Source organism: Microtus oregoni, unplaced genomic scaffold, assembly GCF_018167655.1.
Source record: "Microtus oregoni isolate MIOR12 unplaced genomic scaffold, Mior012 000016F_ref0000370, whole genome shotgun sequence".
Taxonomy (NCBI): Eukaryota; Metazoa; Chordata; class Mammalia; order Rodentia; family Cricetidae; genus Microtus; species Microtus oregoni.
In genome coordinates, this window is record NW_024543075.1 from 18,215,013 (window position 1) to 18,240,655 (window position 25,643).

Below are 25,643 nucleotides of genomic sequence, written 5' to 3' on the forward strand. Positions count from 1 at the left end.
CCAGACCTGGTGAACTGTGCTGTTAGCTGTGGTAGCAGAGGCAAGCAGATCTCTAAGTTCCAGGACAGCCAGGGCTACACTGAGAGACCCCGTCTCAAACAAACACACACACAAACAAAAACTACCTAACAAAACAAAGACAAAATCCCATAAAGGCAAAGCTTAGAAACCAGGAAACAGCCTGACCCTGGACTAAAACACAGAGACAAGGGCTGGCTGAAGGGCAGTTCTGAGGTTCCAGTTTAAGAAACCCCCTTCCATTCACAACATTCTGCAGCCTTGGAGCATTTCCTGTGGATTTCACAGGACCTGGAGTCTGAGGAAGACAGGGAAGAACAGATCTCTTATACCCTGTCTATAGGAGGGAGTGTTTGTTTTTGTGTGTTTCTGACTGTCTCACACAGCCTAGGATGGCCTTGAACTCCTAACTCTTCTGCCTCTACCTCTCAAGTGCTATTTCAAGGGTGCATCACGATGCCTGGTTTATGTGGCCCTGAGGATTGAACCTAGGGCTTCACATGTGCTAGGCAAGCACTCCACCAACAGCTATATCCTCGGCATGGGAGTAGCTTTTGGTGCCTAGTGGATGGGAGACTCCAGAGCTGCAATGATATAGAAGGGCTCAGGAGGGTATCGTGGCTGTGCCAAGGCTGAATCCATACAGTCCAGAGAACGTCCAGAACCCCAGCCCCAGCCCTTTCCTCTTCATGCCACAAAATTATCTGGATATAGAGAATGGCACACAAACAGGCCTGCCTGCCCAGCTGTGTTTCACCCTCTGGCAGGACATGTGATCCTGGGCAAGTCCCTTCTCCCCTATAAACTGGAGGGCCGTCACTGGGGAATGAAGGGGTCACTCCTCTAGAGATATAGTCTAGGCATCTTTCCTGTGACTGAATCACTGCCTCTCCAGAGGAAGAAAAAACGTTCAGGAAATGATCCTGGGGATGGAGAAGGCCTGACCAGCGACGACTATGACTCCAGTTGGACCAATTTCTTTGATGGAAGAATGAGAAGGTGGAGGCGGAGGTAACTGAGCGCTAAGTGTCAGAGACAGGCTTTGACAATATGGAGAGGAACTGAGTGTGGTGACAGACATCTGAGTCACGGCTGCATGAAGACTGAGGTGAGAGAACCATCTGAGTTCATGAATCTAAGAACAGTCTGGAAAACACATTGAGAGCCCGTCTCAAAGACAAAACAAGACAAAACCAAAGATTAGATGTGGAGGAACTGGACTGAATACCATGTCCCCTGAGAAGAGACTGACAGCATGACAGGACTCGTGTATCTTGTCTCTCCCTCTCTCTGATACCTCCAGGAGCCTGGAGAGGAGACTGTAAGAAAAGGCTGAGGGCTCCTGGTCCTGGGCGGTTGGCAGAGCAGGAACACCCTGCTTTCTGAGGGCGGACCTTGGTGACAGTACAGAGACCACACAGGTAGACAGACACCCTTGGCAGAGACTAAAGGACAGGACAATGCCAAACAATGATGGAGGAGGGGGAGGGGATAGCCAAGTACCTGACTCAGCCTCAGAGACCTCAAACAGCACACTGACACCAAATGGACCTGATTTACAGTTTAATGGCTGTTCAGGCCCGGGTCCCTCATTTCAGCCGCTCTCGGGTCCACTGCTCTGGGGTCAGAGTTTTCTGCTCAAAGGCATGGATGTGCGGGAGCTCTTCAGCTAGGCATTCATTCACCAGCCTGGGCGAGAGATGGGAATGAGAAATGTCCGCCCTCGGCTGGGGTGGTGGGCTCCGAGGCGAGCATGATCAGGGAGATCGGAGATGTCTCCAGGAAGTGGGGATTGGAGAGGACGGATGCCCAATCACAAAGGCAGGCGCACCCTCGGGTTATGGGCCACATCGCGGAGCTTGGGGTGAGTTAGTCCCCACCCAAGCAGTCAGAGACTGGGGCTATCGCCCCGAGCCCAAAGCGCTGGGCGAGGGGCTCCCGGGGGCTCACCGATGTCTCTGGAGCAATGGCTTTCCCACGAACTTAGCGGACACCACCAGGACTCGGAAGCTGGTCGCGCAACGGTTGAGAGTCGTGTCCTCCACCTCCTAGCCGGCAGAAGACCCGGACGATGGGCCGCTTGCCCTGGAGCCCTTCCCTGCCGCCCGAGTCCCCGTCCCCGCACTTACCACATGCTCTGCCTCCAGGTCCCGCCGCAGCTTCTCGCGGAGGTACTCCGCGCTGAGTTCCATAGCCACAGCCCGGCGGGGGAACAGGCAGGCGTGCCCAGAGCCCCGCCTTCCGCCCTCACTGAAGCCACTTCCTCCCACGCCGCTCACTTCCGCCCTCCCTGAGGCGGTCTGGAAAGCAGCACTTCCGTCTCCTAGCACAGGTGAAGTCGCAACGCTTGGGAGGCTCCGCCCCAGCTGTTAGCCAATCGGAGCCGGGCTGGGGGGCCGCGGGCGCTGCGACCGCGTTTGCACATCCTCCTCCTGCCAGCAGGCGGCGCACCAAGCGGCGCTGCCGGGTTTCCAGCGCGCTGGACGATCACCCTCGAGTGCTTTTTCCTAAACAAACGTTTTGCAGTCCTGGCTACCCAGCCCTTTCCGAGGTCCGAGGTCCCAGAAACCACCCCCCACTTCGGACCTCCAACCCAGAAAGTTCCGATGGGACATACAGCAAGACCGGGGCGCTTCTACGGTGTCTACCTGCTCTACTGCCAGAACCCTCGGCATCGGGGCCGCGTGTACGTGGGATTCACTGTCAATCCTGCTCGTCGCGTCCGGCAACACAACGCCGGTCGCAAAAAAGGTGGCGCCTGGAGGACCAGCGGGCGAGGACCCTGGTAAGAGGGCGCCGAAGTCTTGCCGGAAGGCTCCGGATTGGAGGCGGGCCGCCTGGACAGCAGCCCGAAGACAGAGGCGGGACCATTTCTGTGATCACGGGCGGTGCTGAGTCCCTGGCCTGTCACCCGGGCGAGCGTAGCGGGAGGGCGGCACCTTGTGGACTCTGAACGCTGGGTTAAGATTTGGGATGGTTAATTGGGGAACGAGATCAGAAACTAAGGGATGGTCTGTAACTCCAGTACCAAGGGTATGGAATGCCCTCTTCTGACCTCTGCATCCACCAGGTGCGCACGTGGTGCACTTAACATAAATACATACATAGAGGCAAAGACACTCATATACATAAAATATTAAAATAAATCCAAGAAAAAATTAAATACAAAAGATAAATTATGGAGTCAGCCAAAGTGCTTGTCTTAGGGTTACTATTGCTGTGATGAAACACCGTGACCAAAAAGCTTCCTGGGGAGGAAAGCATTTATTTGGCTTACTCTCCCAAGCACTGTTCATCATTGGAGGAAGTCAGGACAAACAAGAAAGAGCTGGCGCAGAGGCCATGAACCTAGGACCACCAGCCCAGGGATGGCACCACCCACAAAGGTCTAGGCCCCTCCCATCAATCACTAATTAATAAAATGCCCTACAGGCTTGCATACAGCTCGATCTTATGGACGAATTTTCTCAGTTGAGATTCCTTCTTCTCTGATGACGACACCTTGTGTCAAGTTGACATAAAACTATCCAGCACAAGCCCATTAACAGGGGAGTGGGAGAAGAAAGAAAACGTGACATATACAGGATGTAGTTTTTAAAAACCGGTTTATTTTTATTTGATTCATATTGAGTGTTTTGCCTTCATCCTAAGTGCAACATGTTCATGCAGTGCCCGCAGAGGTCAGAAGAGGGCGCCAGATCCCCTGGATTGGGAGTTACAGACAGTTCAGAGCCCAGGTTCTATGCGAGAGCAAGTGCTCCTAACTCTCAGCCATAATGGTAAATGAAATTATACCCCTTGAAAGAAAGTGGATGGAACTGGACATCACCGTGTTAAGTTATATAACAATATCTCAACTTTTTTCCCATGCGGAATTTAAAGAAAAAGTTATGAAAGTAGGAAGGTAACTATTTGGAATGAGGAAGAAGGCCAAAAAAAATGGGGAAGTGGTTATAATAAGTAATGTCAGAATACATTACATAAGTAGGAAAATGTCGATGCAACTGTTACTTTGTACAGTTAATATACACCAGTAAAAATTGTTTTAAAGACTGGACTCAGGAAAAACAAAACAAAACAAAAAGACCGGGCGGTGGTAGTGCACGCTTTTAATCTCATCTATTGGAAGGCGGATCTCTGTGAGTTCGAGGTTAACCTGGTCTGCAGAGCAACTTCCAGGACAGCCAGGGTTATACAGAGAAGACCTGTCTGGAGTGGGGGGGAGAAGACTGGAATCAAGGGCGTTGGTCAGCAAGGCTGGGGCCAGAACACTACTACTTAGAAAGGACAGGAATCAAGGACTGGCCGAGGTGCAGGTGCGTGGGATTTACATCTCCATGAAAGGTTCAAGCCCTAATGACCAGGTGTGAAGTGCTGTGAACTGGAACACAGGCCGGGGTGGGGTGGGGCATTGAGCTGCTAGTGGGATTGAGGTGGGATAGGGACTCACGCATTGGCCTTGCCCTCTCCTCCCAAGGGACATGGTGCTGATCCTGCACGGTTTTCCGTCTGCTGTAGCCGCCCTTCGGGTAAGAAAGGTGTCTTAAGGACGGGCTGGCCCGGGGGTTTAGAGTTTGTCTAGAGGACCTTGCCCAGGGCCGCCCTGACTTTGTTGTCTGTGTCCCTTCCTATAGTTTGAATGGGCCTGGCAGCATCCTCAAGCCTCACGCCGCCTGACTCACGTGGGGCCGCGCCTGCGCAGCGAGGCATCCTTCGCCTTCCACCTGCGTGTGTTGGCACACATGCTCCGAGTTCCTCCGTGGGTGCGCCTCCCTCTAACACTGCGCTGGTTGCGACCTGACTTCCGCCATGAACTTTCTCCAGTGCCACCACCACACATGCCCATTGCCTTTGGGCCGGTACCACCCCAGCCCTTGGTCCCCAAGCGACTCACTGCAAGTGAGACTGACAGCGAGCGCCAGCTGGATGGAGGCGCCAAGGGCAGCTGCATGCTGTGTGCACGCATGCTGCAGGTAGGGGCACATCGGGGCTGAGACCCCAGAGTTTGCCTACCCTGACCAGTCTCATGAGGACGATGGTACTTGCGGCTGTGTCCTGGCCCATCAGTATCTACCACGGGCCGTTAGCGCCTCTGACTGGGCAACCAGCCACCATGTAGATCTTTCCTGGCCTCCTGAAGTCATAGCTCTTCTGTGTGCTTCCTGTTTTTTCCGTCTCTTTCTTGTCTCACGAGCTGCGTGCTGCTCTTGGTTACTTCAAGTTCTTCCCATGTCTCCTTACCACCATCTCTGACAGGATGAAGAAGGCCCCCTGTGCTGCCCCCACCCCGGTTGTCCCCTCAGAGCCCATATCATCTGCCTGGCAGCGGAGTTCCTGCGGGAAGAGCCGGGGCAGCTTTTGCCCCTAGAGGGTCATTGTCCTAGGTGAGTCCAGGCTTCTTCCCAGCCTGTGTAGGTCTGGAAAGAAGGTGCCTCCTGTTTCAGTCCTGGCTAGGGAACCTCACCTTGACACTCAGGGCCTAGGTGGAGGGGCCTGGGGATGTCTGACTCTGCCATCTCTACCAACTGTACCCTTTGGCAGCTGTAAGAAGTCTCTGCTCTGGGGAAGCCTGATCGGGCAGCACCACGTGGACACTGAGGAGGAAGAGGACTTGGAATTAGAAGAGGTGAGAGCAGGCTCTGGCCCCACCCTCCCCCAGTCCTCCTAGATGACCTCTGACCTACCCTTTTGTCCTTCCAGGAGCACTGGACAGACTTGCTAGAGACCTGATACCACGTGTCCCCAACTTTCACCCCGGTCCTTTTCTGCCTCTCTCTTCAGTGTTTGTTAGCTTTTACTTGAGCGTAATAAAAAAAGCTGAGTTCAGTGCCACATCCACGGCTGTCTCGCCTGTGTGACAAAATGCCTCTCAGGTGGTGGCCGTCTCAAAATCAGGGGCTCATGCTTCCTGGAGCTCCCCCCCCCTCCCCGCGCGGTTCCCTGGCAGTCTGCTTAGGTGCCTGATGAGCCTCAATGACCTCGTTCACTTTGTTCCTGGCGATGGTTTCTTGCATTGACTCTGCTATCCTTTCTTCTGTTCTATTTTTCTCTTGACAAAAACTTAATCTGTTCAAGGAACCAGAAAACATTTCCAACGGCTCCTTGAATACGGAGGAACTGATGCGGCAGTTCCTTCCCTTGATTCAGGCCATTAATGTTATGATTAAGACTCTAGCTCGCTCTCTGGGGGAATTTACAGATACCCTAGAACAGAAAGAGCTCATGATAGGAGATTTGGTAGAAGATGGGCAAATTATGAAGGAAAATGTATGGAATGGTATGAGTTACCATTTATGGAGAGGCTAGCCAGAATGAGAAACCCCTGGTACATTTTATTTTATTTTATTTTTTTTAAATATTTATTTATTATGTATACAGTATTCTGTCTGTATGCCTGAAGGCCAGATGAGGGCGCCAGACGTCCTTACAGATGGTTGTGAGCCACCATGTGGTTGCTGGGAATTGAACTCAGGACCTTTGGAAGAGCAGGCAATGCTCTTAACCACTGAGCCATCTCTCCAGCCCCCCCTGGTACATTTTAGATAGGAAAAAAAGGCAAGCTATTCTTGATAACATGAAGCCAGCCATTCAATATTGGAACAAACCCTGGGGGTGGAATCCTGAAGAATGGTGTTTGGGTTACCTTGGTTACCTTGAGGGCAGATTTGATTTAGGGCCATGAGAAAGCACAGTTAGTTAGTGGTGTGAGACAAATTTCAAAGAACAGCTCTGCCCACCTGGCCCTGACCACAAGACTTGCTGAGAATAATGAATTGTCTGTAATCATTTTTCTATGGAAACTTTTATGTCTGCCAACTTCCTTCTGTAATCTCTTAAAAGTGATGCTTGAATTTTAGTAAAGTTGCAGCAGATTCAAATCTCATTAGAGTTGTGTCTGTCTGTCATTCGCCGAATCCTGGGTTCTCCTAAGCCTTCACCCCTGTTCTCCCTCGGTCTTCGATCTCCAAGAGAGTCAGTCCACGGCAGTTCAGGGTACCTTCTGGTGTTTTCTCGGAGAAGGGCAGGAAGGGATGAAGTGAAGCCGAGGCTCTGGACCTGACCATGTGGCCTTGCTACTCCCTTGCTTTTCTCAGAGGTAACAGTTACTGTGTTCATTCGCTTTCCCGTGACTGTGATAAACCCTGGGACTTGGGGAGAAAGGAGCTTGTTTCCTCTTATGCTTCCAGGTAACGGCCCATCGGTGAGGCACCTGGAGCAGACCCTGGGAGAAGGCTGCTTACCGGCTCAGTCTTTCTGGTGGTGCTTTCGGGACTCTTACACAACCCAGGACCACCTGCCTAGGGGTGGCACTGTTCACAGTGAGCTGGACCCTCTCAGCTCAATCAACAATCAAGAAAACACCCTCACAGACATGCCCCTAGGTCCATCTGGCTGAGGCAGTCCCCCATCGAGAATCCCTCAGGTAAGGCTGGGCTATGCAAAGCTGACAGCCAAAGCCCAGGAGACCAGCGCCTGTGGCTTGGAGCGTGCGCACCTCTGTTGAGAGCACACAGGTCCTGTGCTCACAGAGAAGCACCAGGGGAGCCAGGTTATGCACGCATGGTTGCCTTTGCAATGGAAGATATGTATGTTTTCTGCCCAGAAGCCTGGGAATGGAGGTGGCTAACAGGCTGGGTAGCCACTGTCCTATCTGTAGGGTCACTCCGTCCCTGGCTCCCCCAAAACTCCCACAACCAGTACCAGAGGTGGCTACTAGCCCAGATGACCTCTATGCTATCTGTATGACCGAGACCACGACAGATCCTCCCCTCGGCTGAAGATACTGCAGCAGCAGCCTACCGACCTCATCTTCATGAAGTGTCAGGTACTTTGAGAAGACTTTCTGTGTAATCATGTCTCCTTGCGCATACAGGGTTGTGTTACACCAGGAGACTTTCTCCAGCATTGTACTGCACTTTAATATGTGTACAGTGAGCTGCCTGTTGTAAAACTCTTGAAGTTTGAACCCACAGCAGCTACTGAGTTGTGCTGAGCCATATGTTTCCTCCTGGTCTCACGTGCCATTCCTCGCCAACCCTGATGTTTGCAGGGAGCCCCGCAAGCCCTCAGAGCAAAGCTTGCTGCGAGCTCTCAATCCAGGTGTTACTGAACCAGTGAGTCCCAACCTATACCACATCGGTCTGACCACCCGTCCTCAGTAATCCAACCAGAAGAGCCAAAGTAAAAGTTCAGAGCAGAAAAGGGAAATTTATAGTGGGAAGAGGGATAAAGAGGTCCAGCAAACCCCTTGAGTCCATCTTCAAGGTCCTTCACTGAGTTTAAATAGATGTCTAAGGATATGCATACCCACGCAGTCCCTGTCAAGGTCTGGTCACACCCACCACTGACATCTCATCCTGTCAGGAAGTTGGACAAGGTCTTGGACTATGTGAGATCTCTTTCAGGGAGACAACTTGTCCCTCTTGCTGGGCTCCTTTCTTTTCCCAGCATGATATTTCTGGAGGAAATTTCCATTTCTTCAGGGTCCATTGTTTCAATAGTCTAAGAGACGGTTTGAGAGACACAAGAGTCTACTAGGTCTATCATGTCTGCCAGGCCAGTTACATAAACACTGAGACCAAAATGGTGGAAGAGGCTTCCTGCTCTCCACAGAGCCCTGTAGTTCACCTACATGTTGCTCTCTGGCTCCCTTCCAGGGATCATGAGGTGGGGCTCCCTTCTAGGGCCTTCTGTTCTAATGAGGGTCCTTGTAGGACCCTTAGATGCCTGTAATTTCCTCAGCTTCCCCCTGCTCTAAACCACCTATGGGCCCTTCATGAGGTCCACCCTGTAATGCTTTAAATAAGATGCTGTAGGTCCCCGAGTGGCAGCAGTGGTCAGTGGGCCATGAGACCATGCTGAAGGTCCCTGAGCAGCAGCAGGCAGTGGGCAGCGGGTCCCGAGACCATGGTGGGCCACGAAGGCAGCCGGGTCCCAGGCAGGAAGTTGTGTGATGGGTGAGAGACTGAGATGGTTAGGCACACCATGCAGAGTGAAGTTGGATATTTATTTAGTTGGTTATAGAAGGAAGGGAAGGGGAGAAGGGGGAAGAGCAGAAAGAGAGGCAGAGAGAGAGAGAGAGGAGCAGAGAAGGGGAAAAGGGAGAAGTTGGGAGAAGAGAGAAACAGAAGTTGCCTCTTCAAGAGAGATGGAAAGGGAGGGACTCAAGCTAGAAGCTGAAGATCAGCTTGCCTCGGTGGTGGAGGTGGGCGTGGCTTGTCTCTTAAAGAGACAGGACAGACCATTATATTCCCATCTCTTTTATAATAAAAAGGTGGGAGGTTAGACACAGCAAGTTAAAGGAATTGAGGCGGCAGATTATCAAGACCGCTTCCTGCTTATTTGTGGGCATTGTCTTGGGGAATCTGAGAAAGCTGGGTGCTGGTCACATCCTGGGGTAGCTGGTCTCTTTGTTCCTGTCCAGTGTTTGTGGTATGGAAATGTCTGGTGTCTCTTATACCTGTTTAAGGTATTTGCAGAACAGAGGATAAAGTTAAGTTTAGGAAAATTTTTAGGACTAGGGAATCGATAAGGGTATATCTGACCTGTTTGAGGTGGATCCTTCTATTCGACTCCCTGGAACTCACAAGAATTCTTTGGGTTTGTGAAAACAGAAGTTTTAGACAGCAGCAGAATGATTGTGACAGATGTTTACACACCTATCACTCTGGTTTCAAATTCTCACAAACCAGGAAGTCCTTAGAAAAACCTGAGGAAACCCTACCCTCAGCTCTTGTTTTCCTCACTGCTGGTCTGCAGCCAACTGAAAGGAAACTAGCCCCACCCATCTTGCCCTTTCATTCTCTCCCTTGACCTGGTGTGTTAGAAAAGGACCTGTCCTGCAGCAGTGGAGTTTCCAGAGCCAACCCAGGTGTAGAGCACTGTTGGTGAAGCGAAACAGCCCACCCGTGGGTGCACTCAACAAAACAGTCCACCCGTGGGTGCACTCTACAAAACAGCCCACCCGTGGGTGCATTCTACAAAACAGCCCACCCGTGGGTGCACTCTACAATAAACAGCCCACCCGTGGGTGCACTCTACAAAACAGCCCACCATGGGTGCATCCTACAAAACAGCCCACCCGTGGGTGCACTCTACAAAACAGCCTACTCGTGGGTGCATCCTACAAAACAGCCCACCCGTGGGTGCATCCTACAAAACAGCTCACCCGTGGGTGCATCCTACAAAACAGCTCACCCATGGGTGCACTCTACAAAACAGCCCATCCGTGGGTGCATCCTACAAAACAGCTCACCCGTGGGTGCATCCTACAAAACAGCTCACCCGTGGGTGCACTCTATGAAACAGCCCATCCGTGGCTGCACTCTACAAAACAGCCCACCCGTGGGTGCATCCTACAAAACAGCCCACCCGTGGGTGCACTCTACAAAACAGCCCACCCGTGGGTGCATCCTACAAAATAGCTCACCCGTGGGTGCATCCTACAAAACAGCCCACCCGTGGGTGCACTCTACAAAACAGCCCACCCGTGGGTGCATCCTACAAAATAGCTCACCCGTGGGTGCATCCTACAAAACAGCCCACCCGTGGGTGCATCCTACAAAACAGCCCACCCGTGGGTGCACTCTACAAAACAACCCACCCGTGGGTACATTCCACAAAACAAACAGGTGAAAGAGCCTGCACTCCCCAGGCTGTGTACCCAATAAGCTGTGTGCCCAGGAGGCCACAAGCCAGATCCTCTTTAAGTCAGGTGAGTGCCTGCATGAGGTGGGTGGACAAGACAGACGGCCTTTGCCCTGCCTAACACCTTGCTCCATCATGTTCCTCAGGCTGGCTCTCTGGTTATATGGGCAGCTCCTATCTGACCTCCACCAGGACTTTTCCCGTCTATGCTCTTTCTTCATGCTTATCCCAGCTCAGCGGGGCAACCCCAGTGAACCATCAATTTTGCTTATGCACACAGAAGCCTCTGACCTCCAAACAAGCTCAGTGCCCCAACTAATTATATCTGTCCTAATGCCAAGTTGAAAACGGGCTGGGCAGGTGGGATCTAAGAAGTGCATCCTAAACTGGATGTCAACATGTAGAAGAATGCAAATAGATCCATATCTGTCGCCACGCACAAAACTCAAGTCCAAATGGATCAAAGACCTCAACAAAAATCCAACCACACTGAACCTCTAGAAGAGAAAGTAGGAAGTACACTTGAACACATTGGCACAGGAGACCACTTCCTAAGTATAACCTCAGTAGCACAGACATTGAGGGAAACAATAAATGGGGCCTCCTGAAACTGAGAAACTTCTGTAAAGCAGAGGACATTATCAACAAGAAAAAATGGCAACCTACACAATCAGAAAAGATCTTTACCAACCCAACATCAGATCTCCAAAATATACAAAGAACTCAAGAAACTAGACAACTCAAAGAAATTAGACATCAAACTACCAAATAACCCAATTAAAAAAATGGGGTACATTTCTAAACAAAATTCTCAATAGAAGAATCTCAAATGGCCAAAAGACACTTAAAGAAATTCTCAACATCCTTAGCCCTCAGAGAAATGCGAATCAAAACAATTCTTAGATGCTGTGGGACAATGGTCTTTTATCCTGTCACTTGTATTATTTTTAATAAAATGCTGACTGGCCAGTAGCCAGACAGGAAGTAAAGGCGGGGCAACAAGAACAGGAGAATTCTGGGAAGAGGAAAGCTCAGTCTGCGGTTGTCACCCAGACACAGAGGACACAGATGAGAATGCCACGTGGCTAACACAGACAAGAATTATGGGTTAAGATGTAAGAATTAAGTAATAATTTGTAGGAATTAATTAAAAGAAGCCTGAGCTTACTAGGCCAACCAGTTTATGATTAATGTAGACCTCTGTGTATTTCTTTGGGACTGAAAGACTGTGGGACCTGGTGAGGCAGAAACCTCTGTCAACACTTAGATTCCATATTACACCATTCATAATGGCTAAGGTAAAAAACAGTGATGACAACTTCTGCTGGAGAGGATGTGGAGTAAGGGGAACACTGCTCCATTGCTGGTGGGAGTGCAAACTTGCACAGCAGCTGTGGAAATCAGTATGGCCATTTCTCAGAAAATTAGCAATCAGTCTACCTCAAGACCCAGCAATATCACTCTTGGGCATATACCCAAAGGATGTTCAATCATACCATAAGGATACTTGCTCAACTATATTCAAAGCAGCATTATTCATAATAGTCAGAACCTAGAAACAACCTAGATGCCCCTCAACTGAAGAATGGATAAAGAAAATGTGGTACATTTATACAATGGAGTACAACTCAGCAGTAAAACAATGACATCTTGAAATTTGCAGGCAAATGGATGGAACTAGGAAAAAAAAATTCTGAATGCAGTAACCCAGACCCAGACAAATGTAGTATGTACTTACTCATAAGTGCTTATTAGACATAAAGCAAAGGATAACAGTCTACAGTCCACAGTCCCAGGGAAGCCAGAACCCTCATTCAGAAACAGATGGAAGCAGATGCAGAGATCCACAACTAACCTCTGGGCCGAGTGCGTGGAATGCAATTGAAGAGAGGGAGGAGTGATAATATGAACAAAAGTGAACTGCTGTACAGCCAGATGGTACCCACTGCCCTCGAGTTAGATCAGCCTTCCAGTCACACGGCCCTAGCACTTGCTGGCTCCATGATCTCCAGCTGAGTGTTCGGCACCCCAATGCCTCCTGCTCCTTATGTTCAGGTAGGAGTGCCTTAGGTGGCGGTAGGGATGTGTTGCTAACAGAAGTGGGCTGACTGTTTTGGACCATCCTGATGGTCAAATAATTTGCCAAGGGGATGGCTGAACAGCAAAACTTGCAAGCCCTTCCTGATGAGCTCATCAGCCCACACCCAAAGTCTGGGAAGCCAGAAGAGTCTCTTCACCAGGCCTGCAGCTTCCACCTGGAGCAGGCAGAGCTGAGCCCTCAGCCCTGTTCACCTTCCACTTTCTCCTCTCCAGGTACCGCCTGGGTCAGTGTGATACTTGACATGATCTATCAGGATGTTAACCCAGAGAAATGTCAGTGGACCTCATCTATATCTGGGTGCCCTTCCTAGAGTTCAAAAGCCCCAGTGTCCCCTCAGGTATGTGAGGGAACCCTGGGGAAATGAAGCCCCGAGGGTCCTGATCACCAGCCCTCTCCTATGCACACTTAGGTCTTGAAGCTCTGGGAAACATGCCAGCCCCACAACAGCCTCAAGACAAACTTGCCCATGTCTCTGATCCCCCATAGCTTGCTGAATGAGGTCAAGGTGAGAAGCCAGGGCAGTGTTAGTCCTGGATAGACCTTGGTCCTGTGTTGCCGAGGTCTCAGCTGGTTCATTAAGGGAGAGACCATCTTTCAGTGTTGTGGGTTCAGAGTGCAGATCTAAGAGAAGGGGGCCACAGAACAAGGTTCTCCCAGAGCATGGGAGAGAGCTGGCAAGACCGACGCCTGGGGACTAACCTGGCTTTAGACCTTTGTGTTAGCTTGTTTATCCTCAATGTGAATAAAAGAGAACTCTGGGTCTGTCTGACTCATGGTTTCAGGACACAGTGAATCTTTTTTCTGGGTTGTGGGGGGGCAGGATGCCATGATGGAAGTGCATGGGGAATCAGTAAGGTTCCACAACAGCATTGATGCTGCACATCTTTCCTGCCAAGCCAACCTCCTGGCACACAGCACCTCCCAGGAATGCCACAAAACATGTAGGACCAATCCCTGCATTAGGTCAGCCTTCACCAGCTAGTCACTTCCCAGTGCTGCTGCGCAGCTACAACCAAGCCTTCCACAAGAGAGCTTTGGGGGAATGCGCCCTCATAACCAACCCATGCCAGGAACAAGCACTGGATAAATCCCGGGGCAGTGGTACCCATGCTACAAGATAGCAACAGTCCAGCCTGTTTCTCCTTTGCCACCTCGGGAGACGATTCCCCCATTGGGTGCTGTGAAGGGTGACAGGAACACAGGATGGGCCAGGCATGGTGTCACATGCCTTTAATCTCAGCACTGTGGAAGCAAATAGGTCTTCATGAGTTCAAGGTCAACCTGGTCTACATAGTGAGTTCCAGGTCAGCCATGGTTACATAGAAAGACACTGTTTACCCGCCTTTTCCCAAAACAAAACGACAGCCAGACATGGTGATACATGCATTTAATCCCAGCATTAAGAAATCAGAGACAGGCAGATCTCTGTAAGGTTAAGCCCAGCTTGATCTACAGAGTGAATTCCAGGACAGCCAGGACTACATAGGGAGATTCTGTCCCTCCCTGAATAAAACAATAAAACGAAGCAAAAGAAATATACCAATCCCTTTCTAGTAAAACACACACATACACACACACCACATGGTGGCACCAGGATTAGGGTAGGGTTTGGTGTGTGAGGATTGGTACTTAGGGTGTGGGACTGTCTGCCTCTGCAGGTGATCTACATTGCCAGAAATGCAAAGGATGTGGCCGTCTCCTATTATAACTTCTACAACATGGCCAAGGTGCACCCTGATCCAGGCACCTGGAACAGCTTCCTGGAGAACTTCATGGAGGGGAAAGGTGAACCTGAGTCTGTAGCACGGAGCGGGCTGGAGCTGAGGGCACAGCTGGAGCTGACAGGCGTGTCTGTGCCCCATTCCCTTCCCCAGTGTCCTATGGGTCGTGGTACCAGCACGTGAAGGAGTGGTGGGAGCTGACACGCTCTCACCCTGTTCTCTATCTCTTCTATGAAGACATGAAGGAGGTGAGACTGCCTGCTGCCACTTCTTTCTGTGTCACAGGCAGGAGCATCACTCACCTGGTCCTGTCCTGATCCCAGCCCTATCCCAGCCCCACCCCAGACCAGCCCCTCCCATCCTACCTCCTGGCTAGACCCTCAGTGCAGCTCATCAGAGGGCGCTGCACAGCCTTTATCTTGGAGCAGGTGTCACTCATGCGCCACTGTTGATCTGGTGGTTTGCTGCTCTTGCTTCTCCCTGCTCCAAGTCTGGACACCAGAGATCAAAGTCTGTCCCTGTCCTTATTATAGTCAGGGGCCTCATCCCAGCCCCTGGCATCCATCTTTGGAATGCTGGGCAGGAGGTTCCATTTCAAGCCCCCTCCCCTGGGAGTTGCCTTAGTCTAAACTCCACCGTAGTGGGAGGCTGCTTGTTGGTTCCAGGCCGCCCAGCTAGCTTAGACCTGAAATAATCACACAGAAACTATATTAATTAAATCACTGCTTTACCCATTAGCTCTAACTTCTTATTGGCTAACTCTTACATATTGATTTAGCCCATCTCAATTAATCTGTGCTTCACCACATGGCTTTGGTTTACCAGGTAAAGTTCTGGTGTCTGTCTCTGGCAGGGCTTCATGGCGTCTTTCTCTCTCCGCCTTCCTTCTCCCAGCATTCAGTCCAGTTTTTCCCCACTTACCTAAGTTCTGCCCTATCAACAGGCCAAGGCAGTTTCTTTATTCATTAACCAATAAAAGCAACACATAAACAGAATGACCTCCCATACCATTTCCCTTTTTCTGTTTAAACAAAAAGGAAGGCTTTAACTTTAACAGTAAAATCACATATAACAAAACATATATCAAGCAAGAATTACAGTTACAATATTTATACATACTTTATCTTTTATCATAACTAAGGAAAACTATAACTATAAATTCTTCAACTCCATCAAAGACTCCAGAAGGATATATATTAACTAAGTAAGCAGGAAGTACATTGTAAGCAACTTTCAAACCTCTAGAATTGACAGAGACATCTCACTGCCTGGACAGTCACCCAAAGTTCTTCTGTACCATTGGGGCATCCATTTTCAGCCCACAGGCCCATAGTATCCAGCAGACTTTTCCATGAAGCAGGAAATTTCAAAGACAGTTCCACCTATGTTAGCAGTTTGTCCGTCACATTTTTCTGTGTCCTGCAGAATTTCTAGCAGGAAACCCAAAGATCGTCTCACCTTTAGGCAACTTTAGCAATCTCTGTGGATTCTGCATGTTCAGTTCAAACAGTCAGGCAAGAGCAGTTTCTTGCCCAAATGGCTAACAAACTCCACGAGGAGCCTCTTTGATGCCCATCTTCCTCTTGAAGTAGATTGATGCTGCCAGGAGCAGATGTGTCTCACTGTCATGAAAAGTCCTAAGTTCATAAAACACTTAAATGCCATATTCTGAAGGTCTCTGAAAGATTTGAAGAATACCTAACTAACTGAAATATATCTCTATCTATCTAGAAAACCTAACTAACATGACTACAATCTTGACTATTATAGATGATTATCTATTAATGTATATTTCTTAATTATAAATTACTTTTTTTTGGTTTTTTTTTTTTTTTTTTTAAATATTTATTTATTTATTATGTATACAATATTCTGTCTGTGTGTATGTCTGCAGGCCAGAAGAGGGCGCCAGACCTCATTACAGTTGGTTGTGAGCCACCATGTGGTTGCTGGGAATTGAACTCAGGACCTTTGGAAGAGCAGGCAATGCTCTTAACCACTGAGCCATCTCTCCAGCCCTTTTTTTGGTTTTTTGAGACAGAGTTTCTCTGTAGCTTTGGAGCCTGTCCTGGAACTAGCTTTGTAGACCAGGCTGGCCTCAAACTCACAGAGATCCACCTGCCTCTGCCTCCTGAGTGCTGGGATTAAAGGCATGAGCCACCACTGCCTGGCTATACATTACATTTTTAAATGAACTGCACAAACACAATAAGTTAATCAAGAGCAAAAATATACATATAACAAAATTGACCTAAAACTTGTATCAATAAACCAAGATCCATACCAATGCAAAGTATCCATCTCTATAGCATATCCCCCTTTAAATGTAAAGAAACATTTATAAATAATATTTGAAAAAATGGGCATAGTTTCTCCAAATTGATTCCTGATGTTTATTGGGCAAAGTATTTTCTTTGGGGGACTGTTCACAGCGAACTTTTGGGGGCTCTTGTTCTATCATACCACATTAGTCTGGAAACAATCCACAGGTTCTCATCCTCTGTGGAAACAAAAGAAGAACCTCTTTTTCAAAGCAACATATCCTTAGACCCAAATTTGGAAGTCATGATACCTTTATAATATACACACTGGTTTAGCTCAGCAGACCATACAATGAAATGTCTCTCTGTACTTAGCTCATTCACATTCAAAAAATTCAAAGATAACACAATAACATACATAATCCAGACTCTCTGTGAATTTTCCATTTTTATGTGGCTTATTTTTCTTTACTCCTTTTAATCTGTGACTACCTGTCTTTAAAGACTTATTTAAAAATGATTTACTTCTTTCCCAACTCTCTATACTCTTTTTCTTCTCTCTCCAAAGCCTATGTACATTTTATCCAACACTCATTTAGAGGTCTTTGATACCTGGATTTGTCTTTATTGCATATATGTTACTATTTTGTGTCTTGAAGAGCTTTTAAAATGGTAAGCAGCTTGGTTCCAGCAACTCTGAGTGCTGGCTCCACCTCTCTCCACTTTCAAAATGGTGGAAGCACCATTATTGCCAGCTCTGGGGCCGCTAGGTAGGAGCCACGCTCAGCACTCTAACTCTGAGAATGAGTGTGCAGCACATAAACCTTTTTCATCTGAGTGATAGCTAAATCTGCCATGCGGAGCACTGCGCAGCCTGGAAATATCTCTGTGTATGGCAGCAGGAATCTGCCATGCTCTCCTGCCTGTGCAAGCCTGGTAGACCTGATTCCGCCACCTGCCCAGGCGGGGAGTGCTGAGCCATGGGCATGGTCTCAGCTACTTTCCTCCTGACTCCGAGTGGGCACACAAACACCCGGGGCCCACAAATGCCATTCAAATGCTCCATAGCGCCGGGTGATTGTGGCGCATGCCTTTAATCCCAGCACTCGGGAGGCAGAGGCAGGCGGATCTCTGGGAGTTCGAGGCCAGCCTGGTCTACAAGAGCTAGTTCCAGGACAGGCTCCAAAGCCACAGAGAAAACCTGTCTCGAAAAAAAAAATCAAATGCTCCATAACCAGAGTTTGCGCTGGCAGCACAGCCCAGGAAGCTGCGTTTTAAAACCGCATGGCTTGCCTTTAGGTTTGGCAAAGCCACCCACACAGCAAAAAGTGGCCTTCCACCTCTTCAGCTTCCTGGATGCCACCTGGGGAATTGATCTTCTCATCCTGCCAAGACAGTAGACTAAATCTTCCCCCTACAGGAAAATATCTGGTCCTTTTGTACTCAGCAAACACTGCTTTTAGGCTGATGTTCTCCAAGGACAAAGGAAAGGGGAGACCACATGAAACCTGGAGACCATGTGTTCATTCTCTGGGAGGCAGTTTAAATAGCCTGTGGGTGCGGTCTTGACCTTCCCTGGGTCACTGCTTGGTGGACCCTCTCAGAGGTGGAATTTGGACTAAGGCAACTCCAGCGGAGGGGCCTTGAAATGGAACTTTCCACCCAACATTCCAAAGATGGGTGCCAGGGGCTGGGATGAGGCTCCCAAGGGAGTCACAACCCACAATTTGACAACTGCTGCTTTAGACAAATATAAAAAGCGGAGGGAGAGCTGGGTGGTGGTTGCATATACTCTTAATCCCAGCCCTTGGGAGGCAGAGACAGATGGATCTCTGAGCTAGCCTGGTCTACAGAGTCAGTTCTAGGACAGCTGGGGCTGTTACACAGAGAAACCTGTCTCAAAAAAGACTTGGGGGGGTGGAGAGGAAGAAGAAGCAGGAGGAGGAGGAGGAAGAGGAGGAGGAGCGAGAGGAATCACCAGACAGTAAACTCTAAAACCAAATAAAGCCTAAGCCCCATGGCATGGAGAGACAGCTTAGCAATTAAGAGTACTTGCTGCTCTAGTAAAGCACCTGACTTCTGTCCAGTATACACGTTGGGCACTACACAACAGTGTGTAACACTAGCTTCAGGGAACAGACACCTCTGTCCTTCACAGTCGCCTGCACTTACAGGCACAACCACACACACATACATAATTAAAAATAACAAAAATCTTGGTGGGGTTAAGAGCACTGGCTGCTCTTTCTAGAGGTTCTGAGTTCTATTCCCAGCACCCACATAGAGACTCCCAACCATCTGTAATAAGATCTGATGTCTTGGGGGCTGGAGAGATGGCTCAGTGGTTAAGAGCATTGCCTGCTCTTCCAAAGGTCCTGAGTTCAATTCCCAGCAACCACATGGTGGCTCACAACCATCTGTAATAAGGTCTGGTGCCCTCTTCTGGCCTTCAGGCATACACACAGACAGAATATTGTATATATAATAAAGAAAGAAAGAAAGAAAGAAAGAAAGAAAGAAAGAAAGTTATTCTCGGCCGGGTGGTGATGGCGCACGCCTTTAATCCCAGCACTCATAGAGGCAGGCGGATCTCTGTGAGTTCGAGGCCAGCCTGGTCTACAGAGCTAGTTCCAGGACAGGCTCCAAAGCTACAGAGAAACCCTATCTCAAAAACAAACAAACAAACAAACAAACAAACAAAAAAAAAGATCTGATGTCTTCTGTCATGCAGGCAGAACATTCAAATATATAAGTAAATAAAACTCTTAAAAGTAGTAAAATAACAATAGAAATACAGTTCTTTAAAAGAAAAAGAAAGGACTAGCAAGATGATTCAGAGGGTGAGAGCACTTGCTGCTTTTCTAGAGGACTTCAGTTCAGTTCCCAGCACCCACCTCAGGTGGGTCACCACTGTCTGTGAGAGCAGCCTCAGGGGTCAGATGCAAGTGGTCTCCACAGACACCTTCACTCGTGTGCAATGCCCATATGCAGACATATACACCTACACATAAATAAAAATAATAAAATAAGTATTTAAATAAAAGGAAAAGCAGCTGGATGGTGGTGACACAGACCTTTAACCCCAGCACTCAGGAGGCAGAGGCAGGAGGCCAGCCTGGGCTACAGAGCAAGTTCCAGGACAGTCACAGCTACACAGAGAAGCTCTTGTCTCGAAAAACAAACAACAAAAGATAAGGAAAAGCAAAAGTTGGGATTAACTGGGTGAAGGAAGGGAACTGGTTGTGGGAGAACCACAGGGGGTAATACGAGAGAGAGAAGCACATGAGGAAAAAAAGTATAATGGCATCATTATGACAATATATGATAAAATCTATGACTTGTGTACCAGCCTGAAAAAAACCAATTAATCTGTAATCTCAGCACTTGTCATAGCAGGGCAGGAGGGTCCACAGTTCAAAGCCATCCTCAACTACAGATAATGAGACTGTGTCCTTTTTTTTAAAAGGATTTTTTATGATTTATTTAACTTTATTTTATGTGCATTGGTGTGAAGGTGTCAGATCCCCTGGGACTGGATTTACAGACAGTTGTGAGTATTGTGGGTACTGGAAATTGAACCCAGGTCCTCTGGAAGAATAGTCACTGCTCTTAACCACCAAGCCATCTCTCTAGCCCGGAGACTGTGTCTTAAAATTCCCTTCTGAAGTGAAGACTGAAGCTCATAAGACTCAGAATGTACATGAAGCTTAACAGGAGCAGGATACCCACACCCTATACGGCACAAGGCTTCCATGAGACTATACACACAGTACCAACTGCCTGGGGACAGAGACTGACAGCTGGGACAGCAGCAGCAGCAAGCGGTGCTGGCAGCTCCAGGGATTTGGCTGCCTTGTCACCTAAGCTTCTGTAACTCACCCCAGGTGACTCCCTAGCTCATTAAGCTGGAACCTGGTGGAACTGTTTCTTTACTCTGTCCTTGGCGCCCTTTCTGGGCCAAACAACTGTTTGGCAATATCTCTCACGGAGAAGGCACCCAAATGTTCACATCCCCTGTGACTGAGCAGCCCACGGTTCTACCCCGGGGCAACTGTGGCCACGTCAAACCTAAGGGTGTGGAGATCTGAGCTCCACGGGGTTGCCTCCCACGGGCCAGAAAACCGCACTCCACGTGAGGAGTGAGACTCAACATTGCCTCCTGTGAGACCTGTAGAACCTGCCAGAAGTCCGTGTCTTGTGATTCACTGTGGTGCTGAGGAGAGAGGCATGTGTAGTTAGTGTTTGGGGTCTGAAAGTCTGAGCCCTCCCTCCCTCCTAGAGGGCTGGCAGCAGGACACCCTGTGGTCTGGGGGCTACAGGGGTGGTGCAGCGCAGACCAGGAGCAGACAGAGAGGGCTTGCCAGCCACCTTAGCCGGGACTTAGGACAGAACTTTCCTTCCTTCCTTCCTTCCTTCCTCCCTCCCTCCCTTCCTTCCTTTCCTTCCTCCTTTGCCGTTTCTCTCTCTCTCTCTCTCTCTCTCTTAGTTGGGATCTAAAAGACCTAGGTAGGGAGAGGAATCCATCCAAGTGTACTAAACCCAATGGTTGGAGGGGATGTAGGAAAAGCCAAGTCCCTTAGTTACCTCAGAGCCCCTCCACACACAAGGTGCTATACAGCTGACCTGATTTACAGTTTAATGGCTGTTCAGGCCCGGGTCCCTCATTTCAGCCGCTCTCGGGTCCACTGCTCTGGGGTCAGAGTTTTCTGCTCAAAGGCATGGATGTGCGGGAGCTCTTCAGCTAGGCATTCATTCACCAGCCTGGGCGAGAGATGGGAATGAGAAATGTCCGCCCTCGGCTGGGGTGGTGGGCTCCGAGGCGAGCATGATCAGGGAGATTGGAGATGTCTCCAGGAAGTGGGGATTGGAGGAGAGGACGGATGCCCAACCACAAAGGCAGGCGCACCCTCGGGTTATGGGCCACATCGCGAGGCTTGGGGGTGAGTTAGTCCCCACTAGGGAGGCCAGAGACCAGGGCTGCAGTCTGGAGGACCCAGAAGAGGGTGAAAAACAAAACAAAACAAAACAAAAAAACCCTGGAACTACAGTTATAGATGGCTGTGAGCTCCCAAGAGGGTGCTAGTGCTCTTAATTACTCTTGCTCAAGCCTTAAGCCCCCTTTTCCTCAAACATAGCCCCTCCTTTTAAAGCACAGTTTCACTATGTAGCCCAGGCTGACCTTAACTCAGGTTATCAGATTGCATGGCAGGTGGGTGCCTTTACCCACTGAATCATCCCACTGGAACCTTATTTTATTAATAAACTTCAACAGATTGATAAAGTGAAAATTGGCTACAGAGAAAATGTATTTTTCTTTTTCTTTCTTTCCTTCCTTCCTCTTTCTTTCTTTCTTTCTTTCTCTCAAGACAGGGTTTCTCTGTGTAATAGTTCTAGCTGTCCTGGAACTTGCTCTTGTAGGCCAGGCTGATCTCAAACTCACAGAGATCCGCCTGCCTCAGCCTCCCGAGTGCCTGGATTAAAGGCGTGTGCCACCACTGCCCAGCTGAAAATGTATTTTTCTAAAGACATCCCAAACAAGGATATGAAAACCAAAATGGCCCATGCTTACTTAGGACTAGGATGTTTTGTAACCCTGACCCTTACTGCATCAACACCCCTCATTCCCAAGTCTAACCCGACTACTTCAGGTAACCATCAGACAACTTTTCGAGACAGGCTTTCTTTGTGTAGCCTTGAATATCTTGGAACTCACTCTGTAGTCTGCTTGCCTCTGCCTCCAGAGTTCTGGGATCAAAGGTGTGCACCACCACCCCTGCCACCTTACAACTTTTAACAAAGGGAAATCTTCAAGAAAGGTAAATAGTCAAGCAGTGGTGATTGGTGGATCTCTGTGAAATTGAGGCCAGCCTTGTCTACAAAGCAAGTACCAGAACAGCCAGCACTGTTACACAAAGAAACTCTGTCTCATAAAAGTAAAAAAAAAAAAAACCACTTTTAAAAGATTTATTTTATGTGGAGTACTCTATCTGCATGTATGTCTGCACACCAGAAGAGGGCATCAGATCATTACAGATGGTTGTGAGCCACCATGTGGTTGCTGGGAACTCAACTTAAGCACTCTGAATTGCTGAGCTGTCTCTCTAGCACCATGATCCTCCTCCACCTCCTGCTCCTCCTCCTCTTCTTCTTCTTTCTTCCTTCCTTCCTTCTCCTCCTTTTTATTTTGAGACAGGGTTTCTCTGTGTAACCCTGGTTGTTCTGGAACTCACTCTGTAGAACTGGCTGGTCTCGAACTGAGGCAGGCAGCATAAAGAAACAGAAGACAGAATGAGTCTGGGCTCAGACAAGACTGTTTATTAGCACACACAGAGAGGGGCAGCCTCTCTCCCTCGGGGACATGGAGGGGTCTGCGAGGGAGATGAGGACATCGCTGCAGCTGCGGGGTTGTGTTGGGGCTTGACATCTCTCTTTCTCGGAGTTGTTTGCTTTGAACAAGACATTATCTTGGGACTTGGGTTCTCTGTGCAAGCATTCCTCTGGGTTGAGGCAGGTTGAGCAAGGTCAGCTGTAATTTCCGAGAATCCTGTTTTTACAAAGCAGGTGGTACTCTACAAAGTGAGTTTGCTCTTTGCCTGAGCGTGGCCATATCAAAGACTCATGGGAGAGGCAAAGTCTTTCCCAGGGTGAGGTTCAGCGGGAATGTTTGCAGAAAATGTCCACCCCCACCTGTTTACTGCCTGCAGACCAATCCAGCCATGATTAGCTAAACCTGCCTCCTTATTTGACGTAACTACCCCACCTCCTAGTTCAACTGGAATCAACAGGCTGCACTTCTGGAGTGCTTCAGGGAGATCCAATCCCAGCTTTTCTGGACTTGTTTCCATGTGTCATTTATTTCCTCGAAGGTGTTCAGGGACTGAAGCTGTGCAGGACGCGGCAGCATCCTTTCAGGAATGTGACTTGGAAAACCACAGGATCATATAGCCACTGTAAAGAAATCTACACATGACTATTCTTTAAGTAGACCACGCCCAGGTCATGGGATGTATATTGTCCTTTTCCTATGTGATTGCCTCAATCCATAATAAGCTCACTAACCGCCTCACCCTAACTCATCCTACAATTCTTCCCTGGAGCAGGCATGGATCTGACCTTACCTAGTGGCTGTCCCCAAGGCCGATAGGAGCACGGTAGGCTGCTGGTGGCTGTGTTGGGATATCCTCTACCACTACCGAAAAATCTTCAATTTTACTTGACCCTTCTGTTTCTCTTGACTTGTATGACTAACAATGTCAGTCTTCTCTTTCCACAACCAACCCATGGCAGGTTCATTGACCCTGTGTTTTTCCAGGCTCTATCTATTTAATTCCTGTCCTGTTCTTCTCATCTACTCGTTTGTGGGTGGACTTTCTTCTAAGCCCTGCGATGCACAGCCTCATGAATGCTAGGCAAGAACTCCACCAGTTAGCCATACCCCCAGCCCCAATTCCTAGGAGTTTTTAAATAGCCTTGTTCTGTTGGAACCTCCAGCTTGCTCCTGCAGAATCAGGAAAGCCCCATTCCTGTCTCTTCCTCTAAACCTCACCCATTCAGCCTCTGAAGGAAAGGTGCCAAAAAGTCCAGTTCCCCATTTTTACCAGCTACTGCATCTTCCTCCCTGATGTTTCCAGCTGCCCAAGTGCCTGCCTAAAATGCTCAGCCCTTGACCATACTTGGCCACAACCCCCGCTTGTGGTGGACGTCATCACCTCTCGCCTACAACCTATAAAGTCTCCCTGCTTTCTTTTGTGGGGGTGGCTTCTCCAGCCTTGATCTCTGGGACTGAAGAACCCACGTGGGAGTTGCTTTGCTCAAATAAACCTGTTGTTATACTTTTTCAATTAGTCTTGATCCCATTCAATGCATCAGCAGAGAAACCTATTAGCCCTCTCTGATTTCTTCAATGCACACTGGTTTTTCTAAAATCTATTGTTCAATCTCCATGTATCTGTGTAGTACCTTTGTTTGAGACAGGGTCTCTCTAAGGCAGTATTGGAACTTGATACATAGCTCAGACTGGTCATGAACTCAGAGATCTATCTACAGTGCCTCCCAAGAACTAGAATAAAAGGCATACACCACCTCACCTGCCTGTACAGTTTTTGTAAGCTCTTGTCATTTATCTTGCTTTATTCCAGTCTGATCTTATAAGATACAAAAAACCAAAAACTCCAATTAACCAGATAAAAAAAACAGGTCACTGAGATGGCTTATTGGGTGAATGCACTTGTCTCAAGCCAAACAACCTGACCTCAACCCCATGACCCACATGGTGGAAGAGAACCAAGTCCTGCAAGGCGTCCTGACCTCTTGCATGATGGCATGTGCTCTCGTGCTGGCCTGCGTGCACATACTCACGCAATGTAGTAAGACTGACTTTGAGAGACAGAAAAATTTATTCTAATTATTTTGTTATTTGTGAAAGCTAGCTTTTGGACTAAGATGTGACCAGTTTTAGAGATGATCCCATGTATCTGAGAACATGTCTTCTATAGCTTTGGGTGGGAATTTTGTATAGATGTCATTTAAACGTAACCCTGAATTTTCTTGTTTTTAGTCTGGATGCCATACCTATTGGGACGACTGGGTATCGAAAGCATCTACTATTATTGTATCTGGACCCATCTGTCCGTTTATACCCACTACTATTTATAAAACCGGAAAACCCAACATTTGGTGCATATATATTTACAACTGTTCTGTTTCCTTTATTAATACATACTGGCCTCTTGACTTCCATCCCTTCCTGTTCAGTCTGTGTGTCATTGCCAATGAGGTGTTTCTTAGAAACCAAATTTATTTATTTATTTAAAGACAGCCTCAGACAGGCACGCAACTTTAATACCAGCACTTGGGAGGCAGGCAGATCTCTGTGAGTTTGGGGGCAGCCTTGTC

At 48.6% G+C, this 25,643-nt stretch overlaps 2 protein-coding genes and 1 pseudogene across 3 annotated transcripts; 2 read left to right on the forward strand and 1 right to left on the reverse strand.

Moving 5' to 3' along the window:
- Window positions 1–1,568: 1,568 nt before the first annotated feature.
- Window positions 1,569–2,806, reverse strand: Bola2b (bolA family member 2B). Of its 2 annotated transcripts, XM_041667300.1 has the most exons (4): window positions 2,667–2,806; window positions 2,148–2,525; window positions 1,969–2,066; window positions 1,569–1,707 (listed from the first exon to the last, which is right to left on the reverse strand). In XM_041667300.1, exons 2-4 carry the CDS (start codon window positions 2,208–2,210, stop codon window positions 1,608–1,610), a joined length of 261 nt encoding a protein of 86 aa, XP_041523234.1. In that variant the 5' UTR covers window positions 2,211–2,525; window positions 2,667–2,806; the 3' UTR covers window positions 1,569–1,607. The 2 variants fall into 2 exon arrangements, with proteins under 2 accessions (XP_041523234.1, XP_041523233.1); XM_041667299.1 differs by lacking the exon at window positions 2,667–2,806 and having other exon boundaries at window positions 2,148–2,595.
- Window positions 2,473–5,852, forward strand: Slx1a (SLX1 homolog A, structure-specific endonuclease subunit). Its single transcript, XM_041667298.1, has 6 exons — window positions 2,473–2,803; window positions 4,496–4,547; window positions 4,653–4,991; window positions 5,275–5,402; window positions 5,560–5,644; window positions 5,719–5,852. Exons 1-6 carry the CDS (start codon window positions 2,625–2,627, stop codon window positions 5,746–5,748), a joined length of 813 nt encoding a protein of 270 aa, XP_041523232.1. The 5' UTR covers window positions 2,473–2,624; the 3' UTR covers window positions 5,749–5,852.
- Window positions 5,853–12,791: 6,939 nt separating this feature from the next.
- LOC121457666 lies at window positions 12,792–14,804 on the forward strand (annotated as a pseudogene).
- The last annotated feature ends 10,839 nt before the right edge of the window (window positions 14,805–25,643 follow it).